At 36.5% G+C, this 26,289-nt stretch overlaps 1 protein-coding gene across 5 annotated transcripts in view; it reads right to left on the reverse strand.

The window, feature by feature from the left end:
* Positions 1-26,289, reverse strand: part of PIK3CB (phosphatidylinositol-4,5-bisphosphate 3-kinase catalytic subunit beta) — a 195,775-nt gene that overhangs the window by 58,296 nt on the left and 111,190 nt on the right. For 4 of the 5 annotated variants that reach the window (XM_027091692.1, XM_027091695.1, XM_027091693.1 and 1 more), the window contains 4 exons: positions 12,183-12,434; positions 10,705-10,801; positions 6,742-6,872; positions 4,404-4,454 (listed from right to left, as the gene is read on the reverse strand). In XM_027091692.1, the coding sequence (XP_026947493.1) occupies positions 4,404-4,454; positions 6,742-6,872; positions 10,705-10,801; positions 12,183-12,434 (531 nt within the window). Of the gene's footprint in view, positions 1-4,403; positions 4,455-6,741; positions 6,873-10,704; positions 10,802-12,182; positions 12,435-17,731; positions 18,698-26,289 lie in introns of those variants that run through there. The other variant, XM_027091697.1, reaches the window with a different exon arrangement.

Consider the following 26,289-nt stretch of genomic DNA (forward strand, 5'->3'; position numbering starts at 1 on the left):
ACAAACTCCAACCTGACTAATAAGAAAAGAATGCAAGTTAAAATAATGTGCCACCATTTTTATGTTCACAGTGTGGGTGTGTTGTAAATTTTAACTCTTTTAGGGTATGCAATTTGGCAGAATTCTTATTAAAAAGGGACATACCTTTCAATCTATAATTTCATTTCTAGGAATCCATCGTACAAAATACAGACATGTATATAAAGATGTACAAAGTATTCACTGCAACACAGCTTCAGTGGAAAATAATTAGAAATAAGCAAAACATCCATCAGTAGAGGTATGAATATTTAATAACTAATGGCTACCAATAATTAATGCCATGAAATATAAACAAGGCTTTATAAAGAGAGCAGTGGAGCTCTTCATACAGACATGACAAGATCCATAAAATTCGTTACATGAAAAAGGACGAAACTACATATATAAAGATCTCATATATTTTTAAAATATATAGATGTTTACACACAAAGCTAAACTGTTTATATAGTTATCTCTGGGCGAGAAAGGTAAGTGGCAGTTATTTTAAAAACTTTCATTTTTGGTTTCACACGATTTATTAATGTACCCACCAAAAAAAAAAAAAAAAGTACATCAAACCTGGGCAAGAGGGACTTCCCTGGTGGTCCAGTGGCTAAGACTCCACACTCCCAATGCAGGGGGACTGGGTTTGATCCCTGCTCAGAGAACTAGATCCCACATGCCGCAACTAAGAGTTTGTGTGCCACAACTAAAGATCCCACATGCAGCAACTACAAGATCCCACATGTCACAACTAAAGATCCCGCATGCCGCAGCTAAAAAAGATCCCACATACCACAAAGAAGGTCTTGAACATGGGATTATTTAAAAAAAAAAAAAAATCTGGGCAAGAATATTGCATTGTCTGTAAGGAGGGAACTCTCTGATTTAGGTAAGGTAGCAGTAGCACAGCAGAAATAATAAAAATTAATTTACGCTTCTGATGTTCAAGGAGCAATATTAAGACTAATAAAAGGTAACTAAAAATAGGCATGAGAATGAAGATAGGCCTATATAAGTGTTATTTCTTAAACTGTAATTATATGTTTCAGTAATTGCCAGACAAGCTGGTAAGTGTATACTTATAATAAACTTATTTCATTAAAGAGAGCTACGCTTGACCCTTGAACATGGGGATTAGGGATGCAGACCACCTGCACAGTCGAAAACCTATGTATAATTTTACAGTTGATACTCTGTACCCAAGGTTCTGCATCCATGAATTCAATCAAACTGCAGATCATGTGGTACTGTAGTACCTATTTAATGAAAAAAAATCTGTGTTTAAGAGGACCCACACAGTTCAAACCTGTGTTGTTCAAGGGTCAACTGTACTCTTAAAGTATTTGTAGTAGCAGATAATTTGCAATGAAAGGCTACTGAAATTTTTGAGAACTCTAATGGTAAAGCAGAAGACAGCCTGTGGAAAAGCCAAAACAATTCTTGAGAAAGAAGAATGGAACTGGAGCAATCACGCTCCCTGACTTCAGACTATGCTATAAAGCTACAGTAATCAAAACAGCAGGGTACTGGCACAAAAACAGACACATAGATCAATGGAACCGAACAGAAAGCTCAGGAATAAATCCGCACACTTATGGTCAATTAATCTACAACAAAGAAGGCAAGAGTACACAATGGAGATGACAGTCTCTTCAATAAGTTGCACTGGGAAAACTGGACAGCTACATGTAAAAGAATTAAATCAGAACATTCTCTAACACCACATACAAAAATAAACTCAAAATGGTACTATAAAAATCCTAGTGGAAAACATAGGCAAAACACTCTGACATGAATCTGAGCAATATTTTTTTGGATCTGTCTCCTAGAGTAACTGAAACAAAAGCAAAAATAAACAAATGGGACACAGTTAAACTTAAAAGCTTTTCCACAAAGGAAATCATAAACAAAATGAAAAGACAACCTACAGAATGGGAGAAAACATTTTCAAACGATGCAAGCAACAACGGATTAATTTCCAAAATATACAAACAGCTTATACAGCTCAATATCAAAAACAACCAACCAACCCAATAGAAAGATGGGCAGAACACCTAAATAGACATTTCTCCAAAGAAAACGTACAGATGGAAACAGGCACAAGAAAAGATGATCGACATCTCTAATTATTAGAGAAATGCAAATCAAAACAACAATGAGGTACTACCTCACACCAGTCAGAATGGTCATCAACAAAAAGTCTACAATTAATAAATGCTGGAAAGGGTGTAGAGAAAAGGGAACCTTACTACACTATTGGTGGGAATGTAAACTGGTGCAGCCACAATGGAAAACAGTATGGAGTTTCCTTAAAAAACTAAAAATAGAGTGGCCATATGATCCAACCATTCCACTCCTGAGCATATATCCAGAAAAGATGAAAACTCTAATTTGAAAATATCCATGCACACCGATGTTCATAGCAGCACTATTTACAACAGCCGAAACATGGAAGCAAACTAAATGTCCAATGATAGACGAACGGATAAAGATGTGGTATTTGCATGTACACACGTACACACACACACACACACACACACACACGCCACAATGGAATATTAGTCATAAAAGAATGAAATAATTCCTATTGTATAACACAGGGAACTACATTCAATATCCTGTGATAAACCATAATGGAAAAGAATATGTGTATATATATGTATAACTGAATCAGTTTGCTGTACAGTAGATATTAACCCAACATTGTGAATCAACTATACTTCAATAGATTTTTTAAAAAACGAAATAATGCCATTTGCAGCAACATGGATGAACTTAGAGATTATCATACTAAGTGAACATACAAATGAACTTATCTACAAAATAGAAATAGAAAGAGACATAGGAAACAAACATACAGTTACCAAAGGGGTAAGGTGGAGGGGATAAACTAGGAGTTTGGGATTATAGATACACACTACTATATATAAAATAATCAACTATATTCAAACTATTGACTATAGTTTCCTGTGTATAGCACAGGAAACTATATTCAATATCTTGTAATAATCTATAATGGAATAGAATGTGAAAAATATATATAAATATATATGAAACCGAATCAGTTTGCTGTACACCTGAAACACTGTAAATTAACTATACTTCAATTAAAAAAGAAAACAAGGGCTTCCCTGGTGGCGCAGTGGTTGAGAGTCTGCCTGCCGAAGCAGGGACACGGGTTCGTGCCCCGGTCCGGGAGGATCCCACATGCCGCGGAGCGGCTTGGCCCGTGAGCCATGGCCGCTGAGCCTGCGCTGCTTAACGGGAGAGGCCACGACAGTGAGAGGCCCGCGTACCGCAAAAAAAAAAAAAAGAATAAAAGGGAAGCAAACAAAAAAAGAAGACAGCCTGGGCCAGATGTTTCTCCAACTAACCAACATTAAATAGTGCTTTCATTCTGTGCAAATAACAAAAGGATATACATTATCTCCATTTGCCTCCTGGCTTCTATCTAATTACCATTCTATATAGAATGGCATTACTAAAGTCACTCGAAAGTTATAAACTGGTGACATGAAAAGAAAAAAACAGATGAAAACTCAGCCAAGTCTTAAAGTGAACGTCAAAAAATTAAATTAAAAAATATAGATGGTAGAAATATTATATATATTGTAAACTAAATAAAGTAATCTGTTTTGTAGTCTTTGGGCAGAAACTATGGGAATGGTGTATGTAGCAGAGCCTGCTATTTGTCTCTCAATATGCATTCTCCCCTTCTTACTTTACTAACTACAATCTCTCACTCTTAGCCAAGCCCAGGACTGCCCAGCTAACGACTACATTTACAAGCCTCACTTATAGTCAGGTATGGCCATATGACTAAGTTATGGCTAATGAGACGTGAGCAGAAAGGAAGCATATTAATGATATCCTCAAAAAGAATGGGTACGGCCTCCAGTCTTGCTTTTCCTGTTCCTGTGGGCTGGAAAGTAGTAATGTAGGAAGCTGAAGCACCAATATTACATGAGACAAAAACTACATATTAACATGAAAGAGCGCCAAGATGCAAGAAATCTGGGTCCCCAGCATTGTGAAACCTGCCTTGAATATACCTGCTCTGTTATATCAGGGAAATAAAGAAAATTACAGCCTCCTCATTCAACTGAATAATATTTAAAAAGATGGTATTGTTAATCTATGAAGTGTCATAGCATCCCTTACAGACTACCTGCTGAACCTGTGCTTGTATCAGAAAAGGGCTTACCACCTGAACACAGACCAACCACAAACAGCTGCCATTTAACAAAATATTAGCATGTTCATACTCACGCACACTCAGACTGTTCTTGCATATGAGTATGGTCTCCTGTATGACATGAAGGTAACTAATAATGAACACAACTTTGTAATAAGGGCTATTTTAAAACCTTGATACTTACTGATACATTAGCACTATCACTGCTTGCAATCTCAGCTGCCTTTTCAATAATCTGTTTAAAAAAATTAAGAAAATTAAAATTTGGCTCTTGTATTCATAAAATTTTAAGTGTAAATTACTACACTTGTACATACACTATAAGGAGCTACATATGATCTGGCATTTCTATGGTTTATAACATAAGCATGAATTTTAAATGCAAAATGGTATTATGCAGTGATTCCCAGTCTTCAAACTCTTGACAACCAGGAAGCAATGGTATTACTATAAAGGACTGTTAACTCCCAGGGTACACTAGGATTGTCTATAGATAAAAAAAGCAGTGGCTTGTATATGTGAACAAAATTTTAATATAGGTAAATATTTTCTGGTTAAGAAAATGCAAAGTTATGTAGGAGTTACAAAACAAAGAATAAGTTTTTGTCATTTGTCATGTTTTCTTCTGAATTAACATATCAAAAGTAGAAGTAATGTCAAGGGAGAACCTAAAAATATTTTTTAAATTCATTAAGTTCAAAAGAGGCTCTGATTCTTGAAAAGATGGGGAACCCACTAGTCTATTGGGAAGACTCAGCAGGTAAAAAAATCTGAAGATCCATGTCCAGTTACTGAGTTGACTAATTCTCTACAAATAATTTAATTGAATCCTTATGTGTAAAATGTACTGGTAATTTCCATCCTATTTCATAAGGTTGTTATGTGATAAAATGAGATTATATTTAATAAAATTAAGCAATAACCATAAAAGTTGATTTGAAAAGCAAAATGTATACAAGTACAGCAAAAAACGTTAAATAAAAATACAAGTAACTTTCACTTTTTATATCTGCATTATATTTTTAATGATCATATATAAAATTGTACAATTAAAAGAAAACCAATAAATATAAATATATTATACATATTTAAAGACTAAAATCTCCATCCCAAGTAGATCTTCAAAGACAGACTCTCCAAGGGATCAGAAAGGCAAAAGGAAAGTTTAGTGGCCAGTTGTAGACGACTCTGTTGACAACAATGCTGAAACAGAACATTTTAAAGAAACTGGACTTATCTTGAAATATTAAATTAAAAATACTTAAATTTGGCCAAGATGTTATATTTGTAAAAACACTTCAAAAAGCACCTCATTTGATCCAAAAGAAACTATAAATGACTGCTAAACACATACCATAATTGAACACAAAAAAAGTCAGAGCTTGGACTTTTAACTGTATCACAAGTAGCTATAGTTTATGGATAAATTCCTATTCTAAGGAATAAAGCCATAGCAGAAATGTAATGGATGCATCAAAATGTACCTTATTCTACTCTGTGTAACACTAACGTATATGGCTCTTGACATGTGAGATTTCTACTATTGTAATAATCACAAATTTTAATTTTGTTGTATATTACTGATCGGAAGAACATTTTTTAAAAAATGAAATGAAAAATTACTTCTAACGTGGATAAAATTCAACTAAATTGAAAGTAAAGAAACATCTGAGTTACATTAATTTAATTTACATACTATATTTAAAATCTACTCTGTATAGGTCTGGTAGTGCTGAATGTTAAACACAATTAAGTGTATAGGTAGATTAGCTGAAATTTTAGTATAATACCAATTTTTAAAGGCAGCTTGGTCTCACATGGATTAAGTAAATCAAATAAAATTCCTGTTTATTATGTGAGAATTTGCTCAAAGATTTCCTCACGAAAATCAGCATCAATCATACCTGAATCAAAGAGGCCAAACCTGAAGGTACAACATAAGACAGCTCAGCTCTCTTAACATGTAAATGATCACAGCCCAGTTTTCAACCCCACCAGACACTCTCCATATCCCCAAAACATGCAGCTTGTAGACTAAGGAAATGTGTTGAGAAATAGAAGCCCTTGCTATAGATTCTACAAAAATAACAGCACCTTAGGAAGGTCTTACTATATTTTCAACATAAATAATCTGTTCTTTGAATACCAACTCTAACACAGTAGTGATTGTCTTTAATCTGAACCAACATGCTGGGCACGTTTCACATGTTTATTAGAGTTACATATGAATGCATTTATAGCCCCTGTAATTGAAAAGGACCTCAGAGAACAATTATGATTTCCTCATTTTATAAATGAGGAATCTGAACTCCAGAGGGGCCATGTCTCACTTGGTCAGTGATAAAGCCAGTACTAAATACAGTTGGCTTCCTGCTCAGTGGTCTTTCCACTGAACCAAGATGTAAATGTATTTGATGTCTTGAAAGAGAAAGACATATATCGCTTAAATGATAAACATATAGAGCCGAGAACTAATAATCCAATTATTTCATACACAGTGGACCTTTAAATAATTAGCTTACCTTATCAAAGGGAGGATAGTAATAAGGTTGTTTTTTATTCTCTGGGAATCTGATGTGCAAAGCTGTTGCATTTTCAGTATATGGATTTGTTTGAACAGTTCCCATTGGATTCAACATTTCTTCAAGTTCATCTAAAACATGCAAATAATTTTGATTCTTAGGAAATGTTTTTCAAACTAAAACAAAAGTTTAATGGATTTCAATCCATTACTTTAGAAGTGTGTCACCTAAGGAAGTTTGGCAGACAGTATCAGTAAGCCTCTAATTTTCTTAATGCTTGGCACAAAATTTGAATATGAGTTTATATACATCTTTAAAATGAAAAAGTTAACAGAAATTAATAGCTATCTCACCTCTTTCTTCAAATGTGTTCAAGTATTCTCAATCTACAAAAAAAAAAAATTGGAACTGCTCTCGTCCCCGCAAAATTAGGTGGTCCATAGGAATTTTTATTATTTCATCACTATATATCAATTTCTTAATCACATATGTTCTGATTTCCATGGTCATCACAGTACCCAAACTGATATTTTGAGAGTCATTAATAACATTCCTTTTGACAAACCTAATGTTGGTAATGTTCCTCTATGATCTCATAACTGCTGATGTAGTTAAACACCTTCTCTGGTAGTTTCTCAAACATTCCATCCAAGTGGTACTTCTTTAACCTCACCAACTGTGACATTCTTCAAGGCACTCCTTCCTCTTCTCTACCACCCTAAATATGTTCCATTCACAGACTGGGCATGTGAATCAGAATTTCAATGTTATCTTAAACCCTAGAGCTCATATAACTTTCTCATTTCACAGAGAAGTAAACTGTTGAAGAGACATTAAACTCTGAGAAAACAAGAGTTAGCAGTACAACTAAAGTCTCCCCTCTGCAAACTAATTTCTCTTTTCTTATAACTGATTTTTTGCACAGTTGTCCTTTTGTACTTCCTAAGGAAATAAAAGATAAAAGTACATTCCGTCCAGGCCTAATGTCCAGGTAGTATGCACACTGAGAATTATCTCCCAAAGCTAGAAAATCTTTACAAAGTTCTGGGTGGTCCAAAAGGTTTGTTCAGTTTTTTCCGTAAGATGGCTCTAATAGCACTTAGTTGTCTTTAACTTCATTCGAAACAATTTTGTTAGACTGTATGTGACAGCTGTCATATCAGCGTGCATGTAAAAAAAGACATCAAAATTGGTGAATTTTTGTGTAGACATTTTAATACTGAAGATGGAAGAAAAAAAGCAACATTTTCAGCATATTATGCTTTATTATTTCAAGAAAGGTAAAAACGCAACTGAAACACAAAAAGATTTGTGCAGTGTATGGAGAAGGTGCTATTGACGGTTCGAATGTGTCAAAAGGGGTTTGCGAACTTTCATGTCGGAGATTTCTCGCTGGACAATGCTCTGCGGTCGGGTGGAACAGCTGAAGTTGATAGCTATCATATTGAGACATCAATTGAGAACAATCAGCGTTATACCACACGAGAGAGAGACGACATACTCAAAATATCCAAATCAAGTGCTGAAAATCATTTGCACCAGCTTGGTTATGTGAATTGCTCTGATGTTTGGGTTGCACGTAAGTTAAGCAAAAAAAACCTTCTTAACCATATTTCCGCATGCAATTCTCTACTGAAACGTAATGAAAGCATTCCGTTTTTAAAACAAATTGTGACGGGAAATGAAAAGTGGATGCTGTACAACAATGTGGAATGGGAGAAATCGTGGGGCAAGCGAAATGAACCACCACCAACCACACCAAAGGCCAGTCTTCATCCAAAGAAGGTGATGTTGTGCATATGGTGGGACTGGAAGGGAGTCATCCATTATGAGCTCCTTCCGGAAAACAAAACAATTAATTCCAACAAGTACTGCTCTCAATTAGACCAAGTGAAAGCGGCACTCGACATAAAGCGTCTGGAATTAGTCAACAGACTGATCTAAAACGCATAATCTTCCATTAGGATAATACAAGACTGACTGTTTCTTTGATGACCAGGCAAAAACTGTTATAGCTTGGCTGGAAAGTTCTGATTCATCCAGCTGTATTCGCCAAATATTGCACTTTTGGATTTCCATTGATTTTGGTCTTTACAAAATTCTCTTAATGGAAAAAATTTCAATTCCCCGGAAGACTGTAAAAGGCACCTGGAACAGTTCTTTTCTCAAAAAGATAAAAGTTTGGGGAAGATGGAATTATGAAGTTGCCTGGAAAATGGCAGACGGTGGTGGAACAAAAAGGTGAATATGTTGTTCAATAAAGTTCTTGGTGAAAATGAAAAATGTATCTTTTATTTTTACTTAAAAAACCGAAGGCACTTTTTTGACCCATCCAATATTTACAAGTTTCAGCTCCTTAATCAACCCTTTGCTTATCTTGTTTAATACTCTCACAGCTCACGGATTCCATTTTGACCTGGACTGAAGGAATTCTCATAATTTATACACTTCTGAAGCTGATTTCTCAGCAAATTAATATCCTATATTTGTGCTATCTAGTAGCATTATATTTATTAGTCCTATTAAATGCAACCTATCTAAAGTCAAGTGTACCAATTTAGTATTATCTGCCCCAAACATATGGAGAACAGAACACTGCACAGAATATGCTATTTTATTTAAGAATAGGGAGAAAAGTAGAAATTTATATTTGTATTTTCTTCTATATACATGAAGAATTCTGGAAATACAAAAGCAACCAATAAATGTGATTATAAACCTTCTAATGATGACCTAGGTACTCTAGAAATTAGAGTATTTGTAGTTCCTGTGTTTCTGGCTTGCTCGTACTAGGATAAATGTGAATTCTAGAACCAAACATGCAGAACAAACATCTCTAACATTTTGTTAGAGATAAATTCAGGTCCATGATATGCCAAGTTAATTGCAAAAAATTGTCAATTTTTCTAAAAATATCAGTTAAGTTGCTTACTGATTTTGGAGAACATGTGTGAGTCTAAATTAAGATTTTCAAAAAAGTTTACTGCTGAAATGAATAATTTTTACTCTAACTGTGAAACTACAGTTCCTCTTAAGAAGAGCACACTGCTCTCCTATATTTGGGGAATAATGTGATTAGTGAAAATTACTGGAGGTATATGCAGGAAAGGGTAGGAATAAAAGAATATACACAAATAAAATGCTAGGATATGAGCAGTTTATAAATATGTTCATGGATAACTGATTATCCAAAAGCAATTTCTCAGGTAGCAGCTACTAAAATAGAACATTTTTAAATGTCTGTCACCCACAAAATAATTTTTAAATGCAAGTAAGGGCACAATTTTACTATATATATTAACCAACTATGAAGACCAAAAAAAAAACCCTCACTATTATAATGCAAAGATAACACTGAAAATTTCCCACATTTGGGAAAGCAGTAGGAACAATGGAAGGAGTCAGGCAATCTTTTGCACAAATCCTAGGTTTGAAGAACCAATTATGTAAGACTGACTTATGGCTGAACTTCACTTTTCTCATCTATAAAATGGGACAAAGCCATCTACCTCACAGGGATACTCTGAGTAGTATTTGACAAATATAGGCTTATGAAAGGTGTTCCTCTTAGCTCAAATTTCAAGATAACGCCAACTAAAGAGGAAGTGTCTTTACTATCCTTTCCATGTTAGTTAATGTTCCTTCTAGTGCAGAAGCAGAAATTCAGTACAACTAGGAACCACAGAGATTGTTATAAAGAAGACATTGTTCCTTAGAAGAATGTCTCAAAAACCTGTAACAATAAAACATTTAAAGTGAGAAAACAGTTATCAAAATAAATATATTCAGATACAAATCACTTTTAAGTATATTAAAATAATCTTGGGAAATCTGTTTTAGAATAAACAATAAAAATATGGTTTCTTAACTGGACTGAAAAAAGAGTGAGTCATAAAAAAATGTTAACTAGTCCACATGCCAAAAATTATTCTTTAACACTAAGGATTAGGATGTAAATCTTACCAGGAAATGAAGACCAGCTGTGCAATATTATATCTCCAGATCTCAACTGTCCTTTAAAGTCAAAAACCATCGTATTTACCCAGGCTACAGGATAATCCTGTTGAAAAGATACCATTGCGTAAATATACTAAGAATAAACTTTAAGGTGTGAACACGCACATACCCTTTGCTTCAATAATGTTAGTTCTAGAAGTTTCTAGCTTTCTAGATGATTTCCTCCAAAACCATCCAATATAAAAACAAGATGTACATGGAAAGATGTTCAACATCTTTATAATGGTTAAAAAAAATCCTAAAAGCCAATTAATGTCCCAGAATAAAATACAGTATCCAAAAAGTAGAATATTTATTGTGCAGCCATTGCAAATGGTGAGGAATTTTTAATGATTCAAGAAAATATGTCCGATGTTAGATTATATGTTTTAAGATCTTTCAGTCTATATAAATCTTAATTTAGCAGAAGGCAATGTCTCTAGGTATTGTAGAATTTATTTATATTTCTAAAAAGGAGGCACCAAGCTAATAGGACTTTTATGTAGACACTCAGACTAATTAATCTGGTCACAGTCTATGAAAAAACTATAAATACTTGAACACTCTGAGTAAAATTCTCTATCAGTGGAGGAAAAAAACTAAGGAAATAACTCTTATGTGACTTTTTAGACAATAAAATTCATTTTTTAAAAAACTATATGATAATAACCAGAGGAAAGGTTTATATTCTCATGTTAAGAATAAAAGGATACAAATTCATGTAGATAAATATAGTCACCAGACTTTTTAAAATGCATAAAATTCATGTCTCCATCCTCCAAAAAGAAACGTTCCATAAAGAAGAAAATTAAAAAGACTTGAATAAAAATATGAAATGGAACATAAGAACACGTTCACCATCCTTTATCCACAATTTCAAAGTCCAAGAAACTCTGACAACTAAAGGTTTGTTCATAACTCATTTAACAGTAAAACATGACCAGAAATAACATGAAGCTAAACGACAGCCTTCATTTGTCTCATTTAGTGTGAATATTCATATATTTCACTGCTAGAAACTGATGTGTTTGATTACAGAGTTGTGTCCCAGACCCTACAAGGTGTGTTGAGTGATCTATGATCTTTCTAAAATGCATAAAATTTTGAATTCTCAAACATATCTGGCACCTGAAACTTCAGTTAAAGGACTGTGGACCTGTAATATTTTAAATCTCTTCATTCTTTTTAAACTATTTTCTAAAAAGGATTACATTTATAATAGAACACTTACAGTATGACATATACTAAAATAAAGTTGCCAAAAGAAAAATGACAAGGACATAAAATGGAGACTTACTGTCTTTTTTAGAAATCAGTTCTTAGGGACAAAAGTTATATGACATAATTTCATTTATATTACTCTATTATTTCAAAGTTTTAAAATTATTCCATTATGTTGTTATTAGTCCATTATAAAAAATTTTCAGAAGTTAGTATATAATTACCACTTTTCCAGATTTCCTGATGGTCTGATATTTAGAGGGATTAATAGCTTTAGTTGATTTCTTCGTTTTCACTTTATCCAAAACTGCATAAACAGCGAAACATAATCGAGCCATTCGTGGCAGATCACAAGTATTGATATCAAATTCCAGTGGTTCATTCCAAATATGATCGTTTTTCCCTGATATCTCTGAGCTTACGATGGTTTTACACAGGAGTTCGGTACCATGAAAAAGGCCAGCCCTGACATGAACCTGTAATGATGGAGACAAATACAGAATCATGAATACTGCACCACTAAAACATCTTTATTTGGGAGAATGAAGAAATGCATACTGGCAGAAGCAGACAAACTCTAGGAAAGCATATTCGTCCACAGAACCATTAGACTATAATTCATCAGCATATAATTCACCACACTGTTAGTATAACCTATTTTTCACTTACTAAGCAGACCAGCTAAAAAATGCAAAAGGTCTCAATGGTATAAATGGGTCTAAAGAAACCAAGACCATAAATATAAAAACTACTATCGGGCTTCCCTGGTGGCACAGTGGTTGAGAGTCCGCCTGCCGATGCAGGGGACACGGGTTCGTGCCCCGGTCCAGGAAGATCCCACATGCCGCGGAGCGGCTGGGCCCATGAGCCATGGCCGCTGAGCCTGCGCATCCGGAGCCTGTGCTCCGCAATGGGAGAGGCCACAACTGTGAGAGGTCCGCGTACCGCAAAAAAAAAAAAAAAAAAGTGTATGTACCATGTGAAAATAGAGAATGGAACTGAATAGATATCTGGGCTGGAAGCAAAGGCTTGAGAACCATAAGCAAAGGTAGGACAGTTTTTTCAATTTTCTTACAAAGAAGGTATTAGTTATTGTTTTCCAAGATCTGAAGAATATGAGCAGGAGGTAAACCACTAAGAGGTATTGAGGTAGGGTCCACATGCCTGAAGCAAACAATCCATCTGACCTCTGAGGACCTTGCCATCAAGATCTCCACAGTACTTTCTCTCACTCCCTGAAGCCACACAATCCACGATCTCACCCTGAATTTGACTTTACCACACCCTAGCACCTCCAAATCAACAATTCCTACATCTTACTCTCTAACTATCTCACCTTCCAACTCACTCCAACACTCCCAAAGGAACACTTCCCTGCCCTCACTAAGGCCTCCATTTCAATAATCAACACCTCCCCATTTCTCCATTAGCTTTGTTTGCCTTCACCCTCACCAAAACCCTCTGCCAGTGCCTGTCTCTCCTTTGCCATACTCATCTGAGGCTCATGTCCTGGATAAACCTGATTACCTGCCTCTCCTCCATGCCAAATATTACTGGGCAGACCAGCACTATGACCGACCAAAGCCAAATGTAAAATTATTCTTTCATCACTACAAGAACTATTTCTTACCTTTCCTTCACTGCTGAGAACTTCCACAGAGTTACTCTCCTCTGAAAGCCCTATTTAAGCTACTTGTTTTGTCTGGCTGTCTATTACTTGAAGATGACATGTTCTGAAGGATATGTCCTATCTGTCAATCTACTCTATTCAGAAGTTATGAAACATTAGGGCAATAAAATACTAAACAACTATTATTTATAAGGAAAACAAGTAATGAGGAACACCAAATTATGTACTGACTATAAAAATCAGAATCCAATACTTACCAACTACAGACTAAATTCTGAAGTCATGTGGGTGGGGCAGATTGAGGATAGGGTGTATGTTACATGAAGTAGAAGGCTTAAAGTGTATTTTCTTCCTGAAAAATGCAGGTTAATTCATAGACACCTGACACTCCAGATCTCCATGTAAAGGTGTATGGCTGATGGGATGGGGTTGTCATCTATTCATATGTAAAACCCACGTAGGAAATTCATGTCTATAAGACTACTTTAATTCCACTCTAGGCTTTGATCGTATATATATATATATAATATATATATATATATAAAAAAAATATCAAATATATATATATATATATATATATATATATATATATGAGCTTAAATGGCCACAACAAAGTCTCTGCTGCCCAGTCTTTATCCAAACCCATTTTTGAGTAAAAATACATATATGGAACTTCCAGAAAGTCATGCAATATATTTATTTCTTTGGAAAGTCCAAATATTACCATTCAACTAAATACTCACATGGTTGAGTATAGCACTTAGACTGAATTACACAGAATGACTTTGGTATCACACAGAATGATTTTTTTCTGAATTGCACTGTCAATATTATATTTTAAGTCTACCCAGTGAAAGACTGGGTAAGAGACGGATATGTGAAACATTATTTTACCTACTATAATGATGTTGGCAGGGATTCTGGTGCGCACTTTATCACCCACTGTGTCTCCTTCATAAGGAACTGCTAAACATCTCTCCATTTCCAACGTAAGGATGAACTACAACCATATGAATAACTAGATTATTTTTATCTCAAGAGATTCTAAATATTATAACTGATCATGTTTCCTTTGCTTTGGCTACTATCTATATTGCCAGCAGGGAGTGAAATCGGTAGTCCACATCAAGCAGTTATACAGGATCCTATTATATAACTACCTGCTGCAAATCTTGCTCTTGGCTTTTTCAACTAATAAATATCCTCGATTATTTTTTAAAAAGTCACACTTTGTATATTTTTTTGTGTATATATGAGAGACTGGGTGTGCGTGGGGGGGTGGGGGGACACGCAAGCGAGTTTACCTCAAACCATTTGTGAAATGAGATTGGATAAATCATAAATAAAACAAAACATACATAAAACTTTCGTATGATAGGATGGAAGATAGGCATTTCAGAATAAAAATGATATTCAATTCTTACTCTCAGTGACATTAAAGACTTATGAATTTATCACCTTTTGGATACAGAATATATAGTTTATTCAGAAAAATCACAAGTTTAAAAATAAATATTTTTCCATGTTTTTGTGATAAAAACAAGCTACTTAAATTGCTGAGCTTAAAAACATTTGCGTCTCTTGGTTTTTGACAGTTTTTGAGAAATAGAAACAAATGAGCCCACTACATTATAAGTACTCAATAAATGTTTATACTTAAAAACCAAAACAAAAAATGCTGGTTATAGTTCTATCAACCAAATTCTGGCAAAATTCAGATATATGGAACACAGTAAAATTATGGATCGGTTGGATACAAAGCTCAAAACAGAACTCAAGTATAATGACCTAGGAAAGTCCTATACTAGCTGTAAACAGCAACAGCCAAGGGTGTGGTGTGGAAAAGAATAACAATAAAGAATGAATCTAACTTGGGTGGGGTAACAATAAACAAAAATGACCCTGCACATTCTGAAGAAAACTGTTGAAATATCATTCTCTAATAGTCAAAGTGTGATATATTTAAGACCAAGTCATCAGGACTATGTCTGATTGCGAAATCTCCTGGTAATTCACTAAAATGACTGAAGTTCATACATGGTTAAAAACAAACAAGAGAAGAAAAAACTATCTACATTTAAAATAAAGTGAAAAAATCTGTGTTTTCTGAGCTTAGAATTTCCTGTAGTAGAAGACATTAAAAAAAGGGTTTTGTTTTCAGAAAAAGCAGTAAGAAAAACCATTCTCTAAATTTATATCATGTGAAATTTTGTCAAAATTGTCACATTTCCTGATGCTTTGTCTCAATCACCTTCAGGCTCTGAAAAGTTGAGAATTTTAAAGGACCATCATGTTTAATTACAGTCACATGTTTCATTGTCCAACTTCAGTAAGCTTCCAAAGACACTTTTTCACAAGTCCCAGAATACTTGGAGATGAGAGAAGGCAGGCTTTGTTATGTAAAGGACGTTCAACTGTGCCACAGCAAGGGTGTGCCAAGCCTGCAGAGACCGCATTCCTGAACTCACCAATTAAAAATGTTATGTTGGCCAAGATGTGAAACTTTTTCCCAACATCAACACCTAATTTCCTTCTTGTTCGACGATATGGCCAAAATCCACTACATTTACCCTTCTGATATTAGACACCCAAAAAAAGATCAGTAACATGAATAGGCTGAAATTCCCAGGGTTTCATGAAGTATATTACAATCAAAAGGCAGGTTTGTTCTGGCTTAGTGGGAGGAGTCCTGTGCTACCTTTAACTAAGGATATAAAGATGTTAGAGACAGTTACATTAAAATGTATTCATTCATTGCACAAATATTTATTGAGTGTTCTAGGTACTGAAATAAGAAGATTAAAAGATTAAGATAGTTTTTTCTTTCCTAGGTTATATCTATTTTAACAGGTTAGGAGTGGCGAGAGCCATATAACTAGGCTTATGAGGTGTTATGATTTTTAACTAGGAAGAGTCAAGTTATGAGTTTTGATACGGAGTATATCTGAGCTTGGAATTCTCTGGGTTTATCACACTTAGGGTTCGTTGGGCTTCTTAAACATGTTATATTTATGTCTTTTGCCAACTTTGGAAAGCTCCCAGTGATGATTTCTTTAGTTTAGTTTTTCTCAGCTTCATTCCTTCCCTTTTCCTTTTGAGATCCAGATTACACACGAGTTAGACCTTCTGATATTGTCATACAGATATCTGAGACTCTGTGAAGTTTTTTCTCCTCCAACCATTTTTCTCTCCATTCAAACTAGAAAATTTTATTGATTAATCTTCAAGTTCACTACTCTTTCCTTTCACACTACTTCCATTATTGAGTCCATTGAGGGTTTGTTTGGGTTTTTTTTTTTGCGGTACGCGGGTCTCTCACTGTTGTGGCCTCTCCTGTTGCGGAGCACAGGCGCCGGACACGCAGGCTCAGCGGCCATGGCTCACGGGCCCAGCCGCTCCGCGGCATGTGGGATCTTCCCGGACCGGGGCACGAACCCGTGTCCCCTGCATCGGCAGGCAGACGCTCAACCACTGCGCCACCAGGGAAGCCCCATTGAGGGTTTTTTTTTTCCCCAGAGTTTTTTAATTAGCTGGCCCTCCTTATCCACAGGTTCTGCAACCACAGATTAAACCAACCACTGATCAAAAATATTTCGGAAAAAAACTTCCAGAAAGTGATAAAAAGAAAAACTTGAATTTGCTGCACTCCAGTAACTATTTACGTAGCATTTACATGGTATTGGGTATTATAAGTAATCTACAGATTATTTAAAGTACAGGATGTGGGGCTTCCCTGGTGGCTCAGTGGTTGGGAATCCACCTGCCAATGCAGGGCACATGGGTTCGAGCCCTGGCCTGGGAGGATCCCACATGCCACAGAGCAACTAAGCCTGTGCGCCACAACTATTGAGCCTGCGCTCTAGAGCCCACAAGCCACAACTACTGAGCCCGTGTGCCACAACTACTGAAGCCCGCACACGTAGAGCCCATGCTCCGCAACGAGAAGCCACCTCAATGAGAAGCACACACACCACAATGGAGAGTAGTCCCTGCTTGCCGCAACTAAAGAAAGCCCAAGTGCAGCAACAAAGACCCAATGCAGCCAAAAATAAAGTAAGTTTATTAATTTTAAAAATAATAATAAAGTACAGGATGTGCATAGGTTGTATAAGAATACTATGTCATTTAATATAAGGAACTTACTTGAAATTCTGAGGCTTTTGGTGTCCTCTGGGGGTCCTGGAACCAAACCCCTGCAGATACTGATGGACAACTGTATATGCTGGCTGAGACTTTCTATTTTTCCATTCCTTTTCATTGTTTGTGTTTCGCCCTTAGTTGTTAGAGCATTTTTATAATAACTACTTTAACAGCTTTGTGAATAATTCCAACATCTATGTCATCTCAGCACTGATGGCTGTTGATTCTCATGGTCCATACAACTTGAGATTTTCCTGGTTCTTTATATGCCAATTAATTTTGAAATATATCCTACACATTTTGACTATTATAAGACACTCGGTTTTGTTTATATTCTACAGAGAATGTTGATGTTTGTTTTAGGAGACAATGGTTAGGTTCAGGCTGCAAGTTCCAACAAACCTTCTGTGAGTTGTGGTTCCAATACCAGTTCAGTTTTCAAATCCTTTGCAGGGCTATCTGGATCTGTCCTGTATGTGCACCATACAGTGACTAGTCGGAGACTTGGGTGGTGGTTTAGGCCACAGTTCAGTTCTCAAAGTATACAGGCAGTTATGACTCTGATCCATATATGTACAGCTCAGGAATAAACCTAGAAGTTTCCTGAGCTCGTCCCACTCTGAAATCATCCAAGTATTTTTTGGTTGCCTGGGGCTCCCCTCTTCTTGTCACCTAGCCAGAAAACTGAGGCGTTATTCACCCACATTTCCTACAACTATGCCAAAAAGAGAAGGACAGAAAGGGAAAGGGGGGAGGTCAATCAGGACATGTCCCATTCTCTTAGGGCTACAACTCCTCTAGTCAAAGAGGAAGGCTCAACTCTGCATTTTAGGCCTGTCCCCAATGCTGTTGCTTCTGCCACTGCCGCTCTGCTACTGCTGCCACAGGACTTCTTGGGATACTAGGGCAAATAAGAACAGAGAAAAGAACAGAAAACAAAAAAGAGAGGGAAAAAATGGGGAGATCCCCACTCTCTCTGAGAGTTAGAAGAACCCATTCCAACTAGTGCTATAATTAGAGGGCTTTCTGAGTTCTACCTGCACTAATACCATCTTCTAGATTTTGAGCAACACTGATATAAGGCTTCTGCTGAATATTAAGATGCAGACCTGAAAAGGGAAATGCCACGAGGTGGGGAAAAGATCAACCAGGAAGCTGTATACTACAGAATTCTAAGCACTTTAACAGTGAAAGACATTCAAATGCCAGCCAGGCAGAGTAGTGAATCTTCACCGAATACCTAGGGTTTCATTACAGACTCCAGAGAATCATGTGCCCAGTAAGATCTCTGGGACTGCCATTACAATGGATTTCACTACCGTGATTACGTTTTACTATATGACATAGGTTACTTTAAGGAAGGGAGGGATTTCCCTGGCGGTCCAGCGGGTAAGACTGTGCTTCCACTGCAGGGAGCGCCAGTTTGATCCCTGGTCTGGGAACTAAGTTCCCACATGCTGAGCGCCATGGCCAAAACAAAATAAAACAAAGGAAGGGAGATTATCCTTCAAGGGCCTGACCCACTGGTGAGCCCTTAAAAGGGATCAGGATCTTCTGGCAAGAGATTCAAAGCAAGGAAAGGATTTAATGCTTAAGAGAGCCACACAGCTAGGACCTGAAAGGTGCTTCTAGTAACTTAGAGCAATCCCTAGCCAAAAGCCATCAAGCAAAGAAAACCTCAAGCCTACAACTGCAAGGAACTGAATGTGGCCAATAACTTGAATCATCCTGGAAGCAGATTCTTCCCTAGAGCTTCGGGAAGGAATGTAGCCCAACTAACACCTGGATTTCAACCCTGTAAGACCATAAGCAGAAAACCCAGCCACACCATGCTCAGACTTCTGAACAACAGAAATATGAGCTAATAAATAGGTGTTGTTTTAAGCTGCTAGGTTTGTGGTAATTTGTTACACAGCAACATAAAACTAATTTGAGGGGTTATTATGAACTTAATGCCAAAAAATTTATCAACTTAAATTCTTCAAAAGACAAAAATTATCAAAGTTGACACAAAAGAAACAGAAAATATGACTATCTATATATCTATTAAAGAAATTAAATTTCTAATTAAAAACCTTCCCATAAAAAAAACTCCAGGCTCAGGTGGCTTGGAGTAAATCCTACCAAATATTTAAGGAAGAAATAATACCAATCCTACATAAACTTGTTCAGAAAATTGAGGAGGGGAAGGTTTCTCAACTCAATTTATAAGGTCAACATTTTCCTGATTCCAAAACCAGAGGAAGACATTACACAAAAAGAAAAGTGCAGACCAATATTCCCTGTGAGCACAGACATAAAAATTCATAACATAATATTAATAAATCAAATCCAGCAATATATAAAAGGGCTACTACATCTTCAATGTGTAGTACATATTTCAGAAATGCAAGGTTGGTCTTAACTTCTGAAAATCAATCAAATTAACTGACCAAAATATAAAAACTACACAATCACCTCAATAAATACAGAAAAAGCAGTGGACAAAGTGCAACTTTTTCTATCCCTTTCAGGATAAAATCTCTTGGCTAAGTAGAAACAGAAGAGAGCTTCTTGAGTAAAGGGCACGTACGAAAAACCTACAGGTAATATTATACTTAAAGTTGAAAGACTAAATGCTTTTCTTTAAGAACAAAACAAAAATGTCTACTGTGATGGTTAATTTCATTTGCCCGTGTGACTGGGCCTTGGGGCATTCAGATATTCTGGTTGTTTCTGTCAGAGTGGTTTTTTTTTTCCCTGATAAGATTGACATTTAAATGGTGGCCTGACAAAAGCAGATTACCCTCCTTAGAGTAGGTGGTGGTAATCCAATCAGTGGAAAAAATGAATAGAACAAAAACACTTGTCCTACTTAGAGTAAGAAAGAACTTTTGCCTAACTATCTAACCTCAGCTCTTCCCGGGTCTTGAGCCTACAGAACTTCAACAGGAACTTCATGATAGGTGCCTCCTGGTTCTCAGGCCTTCAGACTCAGACTAAACTATCCGTTCTTCTGGATTTCCAGTTTGCCAACTATTTACATGAGCCAATTCCTTAAATAAATCTGTGTGTGTGTGTGTGTGTGTGTGTGAACACAAACACGCATGCACACACACACCCTATTATTTCCCCCCCGCTTTGGAGAATCCTGACTAATACCATCTACTCTCAGCGGTTCTATTCAACATCATACTGAAAGTCCTAGCCAGTACATTAAGAAAAGGAAAAAGTTTGGAAAGAAAGTTCCCTGCTCCGCATCTACCCCTTGTCTTCTTTTTCCCCCCAGATTTCTCTTCAATTTTGTAAAGGAACTCCTAACCTGTGTAGCAATTAAAAAGAATGAGGTGTACCTACAAGAAAGTCATGCCATAATTGCATTAATTTACTTAAATTCAACTATGTAATCCCACTGGAAAGAGAAAAAGGTGGAGGAGGGGGAACTAGAGAATTAGCTGGAGTGGGGGGGAGGGTACGTTAAACTAAGCCTATTATTCCTATGAATATATGACCACAAACAATAGAATGAATCCAGCTTGAAATAGCTGATGGAAGTTGTTAAAACCTATGAAAATAAAATGTCACTCACAAATAATGCGTCAATGACAAAAATAAAGCATAATGCTCAAGAAAAATAAAGCATGTAGTGAATGCTTATTTGGTCCTCCTTCAGGAAGAAACTAAGTAACAACAAAAGGCTGTAGAGAAATAATAACTACAAAAGCATTAAATAAGTAATAAATACAATAACCTAAAAAATGGGAACAAGTAGGAATTTCCATTTTTAAAATGTAAATTATACATGTATACATACAAACTACTAAACAAAATCATACATATATGTTAAAAAAAACACTCCATATGACTTGAGGTATATTTGCCTATACGTGATTTCTGCCTTTAGAAATATAATACCCGAGGGAGGAACCAAGATGGTGGAGTAGAAGGATGTGCTCTCACTCCCTCTTGTGAGAACACCAGAATCACAACTAGCTGCTGGACAATCATCGACAGGAAGACACTAGAACTCACCAAAAAAGATACCCCACATCCAAAGACAAAGGAGAAGCCACAATGAGATGGTAGGAGGGGCGCAATCACAGCAAAATCAAATCCCATAACTGCTGGGTGGGTGACTCACAGACTGGAGAACACTTATACCACAGGAGTGCACCCACTGGAGTGAAGGTTCTGAGCCCCACGTCAGGCTTCCCAACCTGGGGGTCTAGCAACGGGAGGAGGAATTCCTAGAGAATCAGACTTTGAAGCCTAGTGGGAATTGACTGCAGGACTTTGACAGGACTGGGGGAAAGAGAGACTCCACTCTTGGAGGGCAGACACAAAGTAGTGTGCCCATCAGGACCCAGGGGAAGGAGCAGTGACCCCAGGGAAGACTGAACCAAAACTACCTGCTAGTGTTGGAGGGTATCCTGCAGAGGCGGGGGGTGGCAGTGGCTCACCGTGGGGACAAGGACACTGACAGAAGAAGTTCTGGGAAGTACTCCTTGGAGTGAACCCTCCCAGAGTCTGTCATTAGCCCCTCCAAAGAGGCCAGGTAGGCTCCAGTGTTGGGTTGCCACAGGCCAAACAACCAACAGGGAGAGAACCCAGCCCCACCCATCAAGAGTCAAGTGGATTAAAGTTTTACTGAGCTCTTCCCACCAGAGCAGCAGTCAGCTCTACCCACCACCAGTCCCTCTCATCAAGCCTCTTGATAGCCTCATCCACCAGAGGGCAGACAGCAGAGCAGAAGCAAGAAGAACTACAATCCTGCAGCCTGTGGAACAAAAACCACATGCACAGAAAGAGAGACAAGATGAAAAGGCAGAGGGCTATGTACCAGATGAAAGAACAAGATAAAACCCCTGAAAAACATCTAAATGAAGTGGAGATAGGAAACCTTCCAGAAAAAGAAATCAGAATAATGATAGTGAAGATGATCCAGGACCTCGGAAAAAGAATGGAGGCAAAGATCGAGAAGATGCAAGAAATGTTTAACAAAGACCTAGAAGCATTAAAGAACAAACAAACAGAGATGAACAATACAATAACGGAAATGAAAACTACACTAGAAGGAATCAATAGCAGAATAAGTGAGGCAGAAGACAGATAAGTGCCCTGGAAGACAGAATGATGGAATTCACTGATGCAGAACAGAATAAGGAAAAAAGAATGAAAAGAAATGAAGACAGCCTAGGAGACCTCTGGGACAACATTAAATGCAACAACATTCACATTATAGGGGTCCCAGAAGGAGAAGAGAGAGAGAGAAAGGACCAGAGAATATATCTGAAGAGATTATAACTGAAAACTTCCCTAACATGGGAAAGGAAACAGCCACCCAAGTCCAGGAAGTGCAGCGAGTCTCATACAGGATAAACCCAAGGAGAAACACACCGAGACACACAATAATCAAATTGGCAAAAATTAAAGACAAAGAAAAATCATTGAAAGCAACAAGAGAAAAACGACAAATAACATACAAGGTAACTCCCATAAGGTTAACAGCTGATTTCTCAGCAGAAACTCTACAAACCAGAAGGGAGTGGTGTGATATACTTAAAGTGATGAAAAGGAAGAAACTACAACCAAGATTACTCTACCCAGCAAGGATCTCATTCAGATTCGATAGAGAAATCAAAAGCTTTACAAACAAGCAAAACCTAAGAGAATTCAGCACCACCAAACCAGCCCTACAACAAATGCTAAAGGAACTTCTCTAAGTGGGAAACACAAAAGAAGAAAAGTATCTACAAAAACAAGCCCAAAACGATCAAGAAAATGGTCATAGGAAAATACATATCGATAATTACCTTAAACGTGAACGGATTAAATGCTCCAACCAAAAGTCACAAGCTTGCTAAATGGATACAAAAACAAGACCCATATATATGCTGTCTACAAGAGACCCACTTCAGACCTAGCGACACATACAGACTGAAAGTGAGGGGATAGAAAAAGATATTCCATGCAAATGGAAATCAAAAGTAAGCTGGAGTAGCAATACTCATATCAGATAAAATAGACTTTAAAATAAAGAATGTTATAAGAGACAAGGAATTACACTACATAAGGATCAAGGTATCAATCCAAGAAGAAGATATAACAATTATAAATATATATGCACCCAACATAGGAGCACCTCAATACATAAGGCAACTGCTAACAGGTATAAAAGAGGAAATCGACAGTAACACAATAATAGTGGGGGACTTTAACAGCTCACTTACACCAATGGACAGATCATACAAAATGAAAATAAATAAGGAAACAGAAGCTTTAAATGACACAATAGACCAGAGATATTTAATTGATATTTATAGGACATTCCATCCAAAAAGAGCAGATTATACTTTCTTCTCAAGTACACAAGAAACACACTCCAGGATAGATTACATCTTGGAACACAAATCAAGCCTCAGTAAATTTAAGAAAACTGAAATCATATCAAGCACCTTTTCTGACCATAATGCTATGAGATTAGAAATGAATTACAGGGGAAAAAAACGTAAAAAAAAACAAACACATGGAGGCTAAACAATACGTTACTAAATAACCAAGAGATCACTGAAGAAATCAAAGAGGATATCAAAAAATACCTAGAGACAAATGACAATGAAAACACGACAATCCAAAACATATGGGATGCAGCAAAAGCAGTTCCAAGAGGGAAGTTTATACCTATACAACCCTACCTCAAGAAACAAGAAAAATCTCAAGTAAACAATCTAACCTTACACCTAAAGGAACTAGAGAAAGAAGAACAAACAAAACCCAAAATTAGTAGAAGGAAAGAAATCATAAAGATCAGAGCAGAAACAAATAAAATAGAAACAAAACAAGAGCAAAGATCAATAAAACTAAAAGCTGGATCTTTGAGAAGATAAACAAAATTGATAAACCATTAGCCAGACTCATCAAGAAAAAGAGGAAGAGGACTCAAATCAATAAAATTAGAAATGAAAAAGGAGAAGTTACAACAGACAATGCAGAAATACAAAGCATCCTAAGAGACTACTACAAGCAACTCTGTGCCAATAAAATGGACAACCTGGAAGAAATGGACAAATTCTTAGAAAGGTATAACCTTCCAAGACTGAACCAGGAAGAAACAGAAAATATGAACAGACCAATCACAAGTAATGAAATTGAAACTGTGATTAAAAATCTTCCAGCAAACAAAAGCCCAGGACCAGATGGCTTCACAGGTGAATTCAATCAAACATTTAGAGAAGAGCTAACACCCATCCTTCTAAAACTCTTCCAAAAAATTGCAGAGGAAGGAACACTCCCAAACTCATTCTATGAGGCCACCATCACCCTCATACCAAAACCACATCGAGATACTACAAAAAAAGAAAATTACAGACCAATATCACTGATGAATATAGACGCAAAAATCCTCAACAAAATACCAGCAAACAGAATCCAACAACACATTAAAAGGATCATACACCAGGATCAAGTGGGATTTATCCCAGGGATGCAAGGATTCTTCAATATACGCAAATCAATCAATGTGATACACCATATTAACAAACTGAACAATAAAAACCATATGATCATCTCAGAAAAAGATGCAGAAAAAGCTTCTGACAAAATTCAACACGTATTTATGATAAAAACTCTCCAGAGAGTGGGCATAGAGGGAAACTACCTCAACATAATAAAGGCCATATATGACAAACCCACAGCAAACATCCTTCTCAATGGTGAAAAACTGAAAGCATTTCCTCTAAGATCAGGAACGAGACAAGGATGTCCACTCTCACCACTATTATTCAACATAGTTTTGGAAGTCCTAGCGATGGCAATCACAGAAGAAAAAGAATTAAAAGGAATACAAATTGGAAAAGAAGAAGTAAAACTGTCGGTGTTTGCAAATGACATGATACTATACATAGAGAATCCTAAAGATGCCACCAGAAAACTACTAGAGCTAATCAATGAATTTGGTAAAGTTGCAGGATACAAAATTAATGCACAGAAATTTCTTGCATTCCTATATACTAATGATGAAAAATCTGAAAGAGAAATTATGGAAACACTCCCATTTACCACTGCAACAACAACAACAAAATACCTAGGAATAAACCTACCTAGGGAAACAAAAGACCTGTATGTAGAAAACTATAAGACATTGATGAAAGAAATTAAAGATGATACCAACAGATGGAGAGATATACCATGTTCTTGGATTGTAAGAATCAATATTGTGAAAATGACTATACTACCCAAAGCAATCTGCAGATTCAATGCAATCCCTATCAAATTACCAGTGGCATTTTTTATGGAACTAGAACAAATCAACTTAAAATTTGTATGGAGACACAAAAGACCCCACCCCAAATAGCCAAAGCAGTCTTGAGAGAAAAAAACAGAGCTGGAGGAATCAGACTCCCTGACTTCAGACTATACTACAGAGCTACAGTAATCAAGACAATATGGTTCCGGCACAAAAAGAGAAACGTAGATCAGTGGAACAAGATAGAAAGCCCAGAGATAAACCCACGCACCTATGGTCAACTAATCTATGACAAAGGAGGCAAAGATATACAATGGAGAAAAGACAGTCTCTTCAA

Source organism: Aethalodelphis obliquidens, unplaced genomic scaffold (assembly GCF_003676395.1).
Source record: "Aethalodelphis obliquidens isolate GAN/ISIS:26980383/991018 unplaced genomic scaffold, ASM367639v1 scaffold72, whole genome shotgun sequence".
NCBI lineage: Eukaryota > Metazoa > Chordata > Mammalia > Artiodactyla > Delphinidae > Aethalodelphis > Aethalodelphis obliquidens.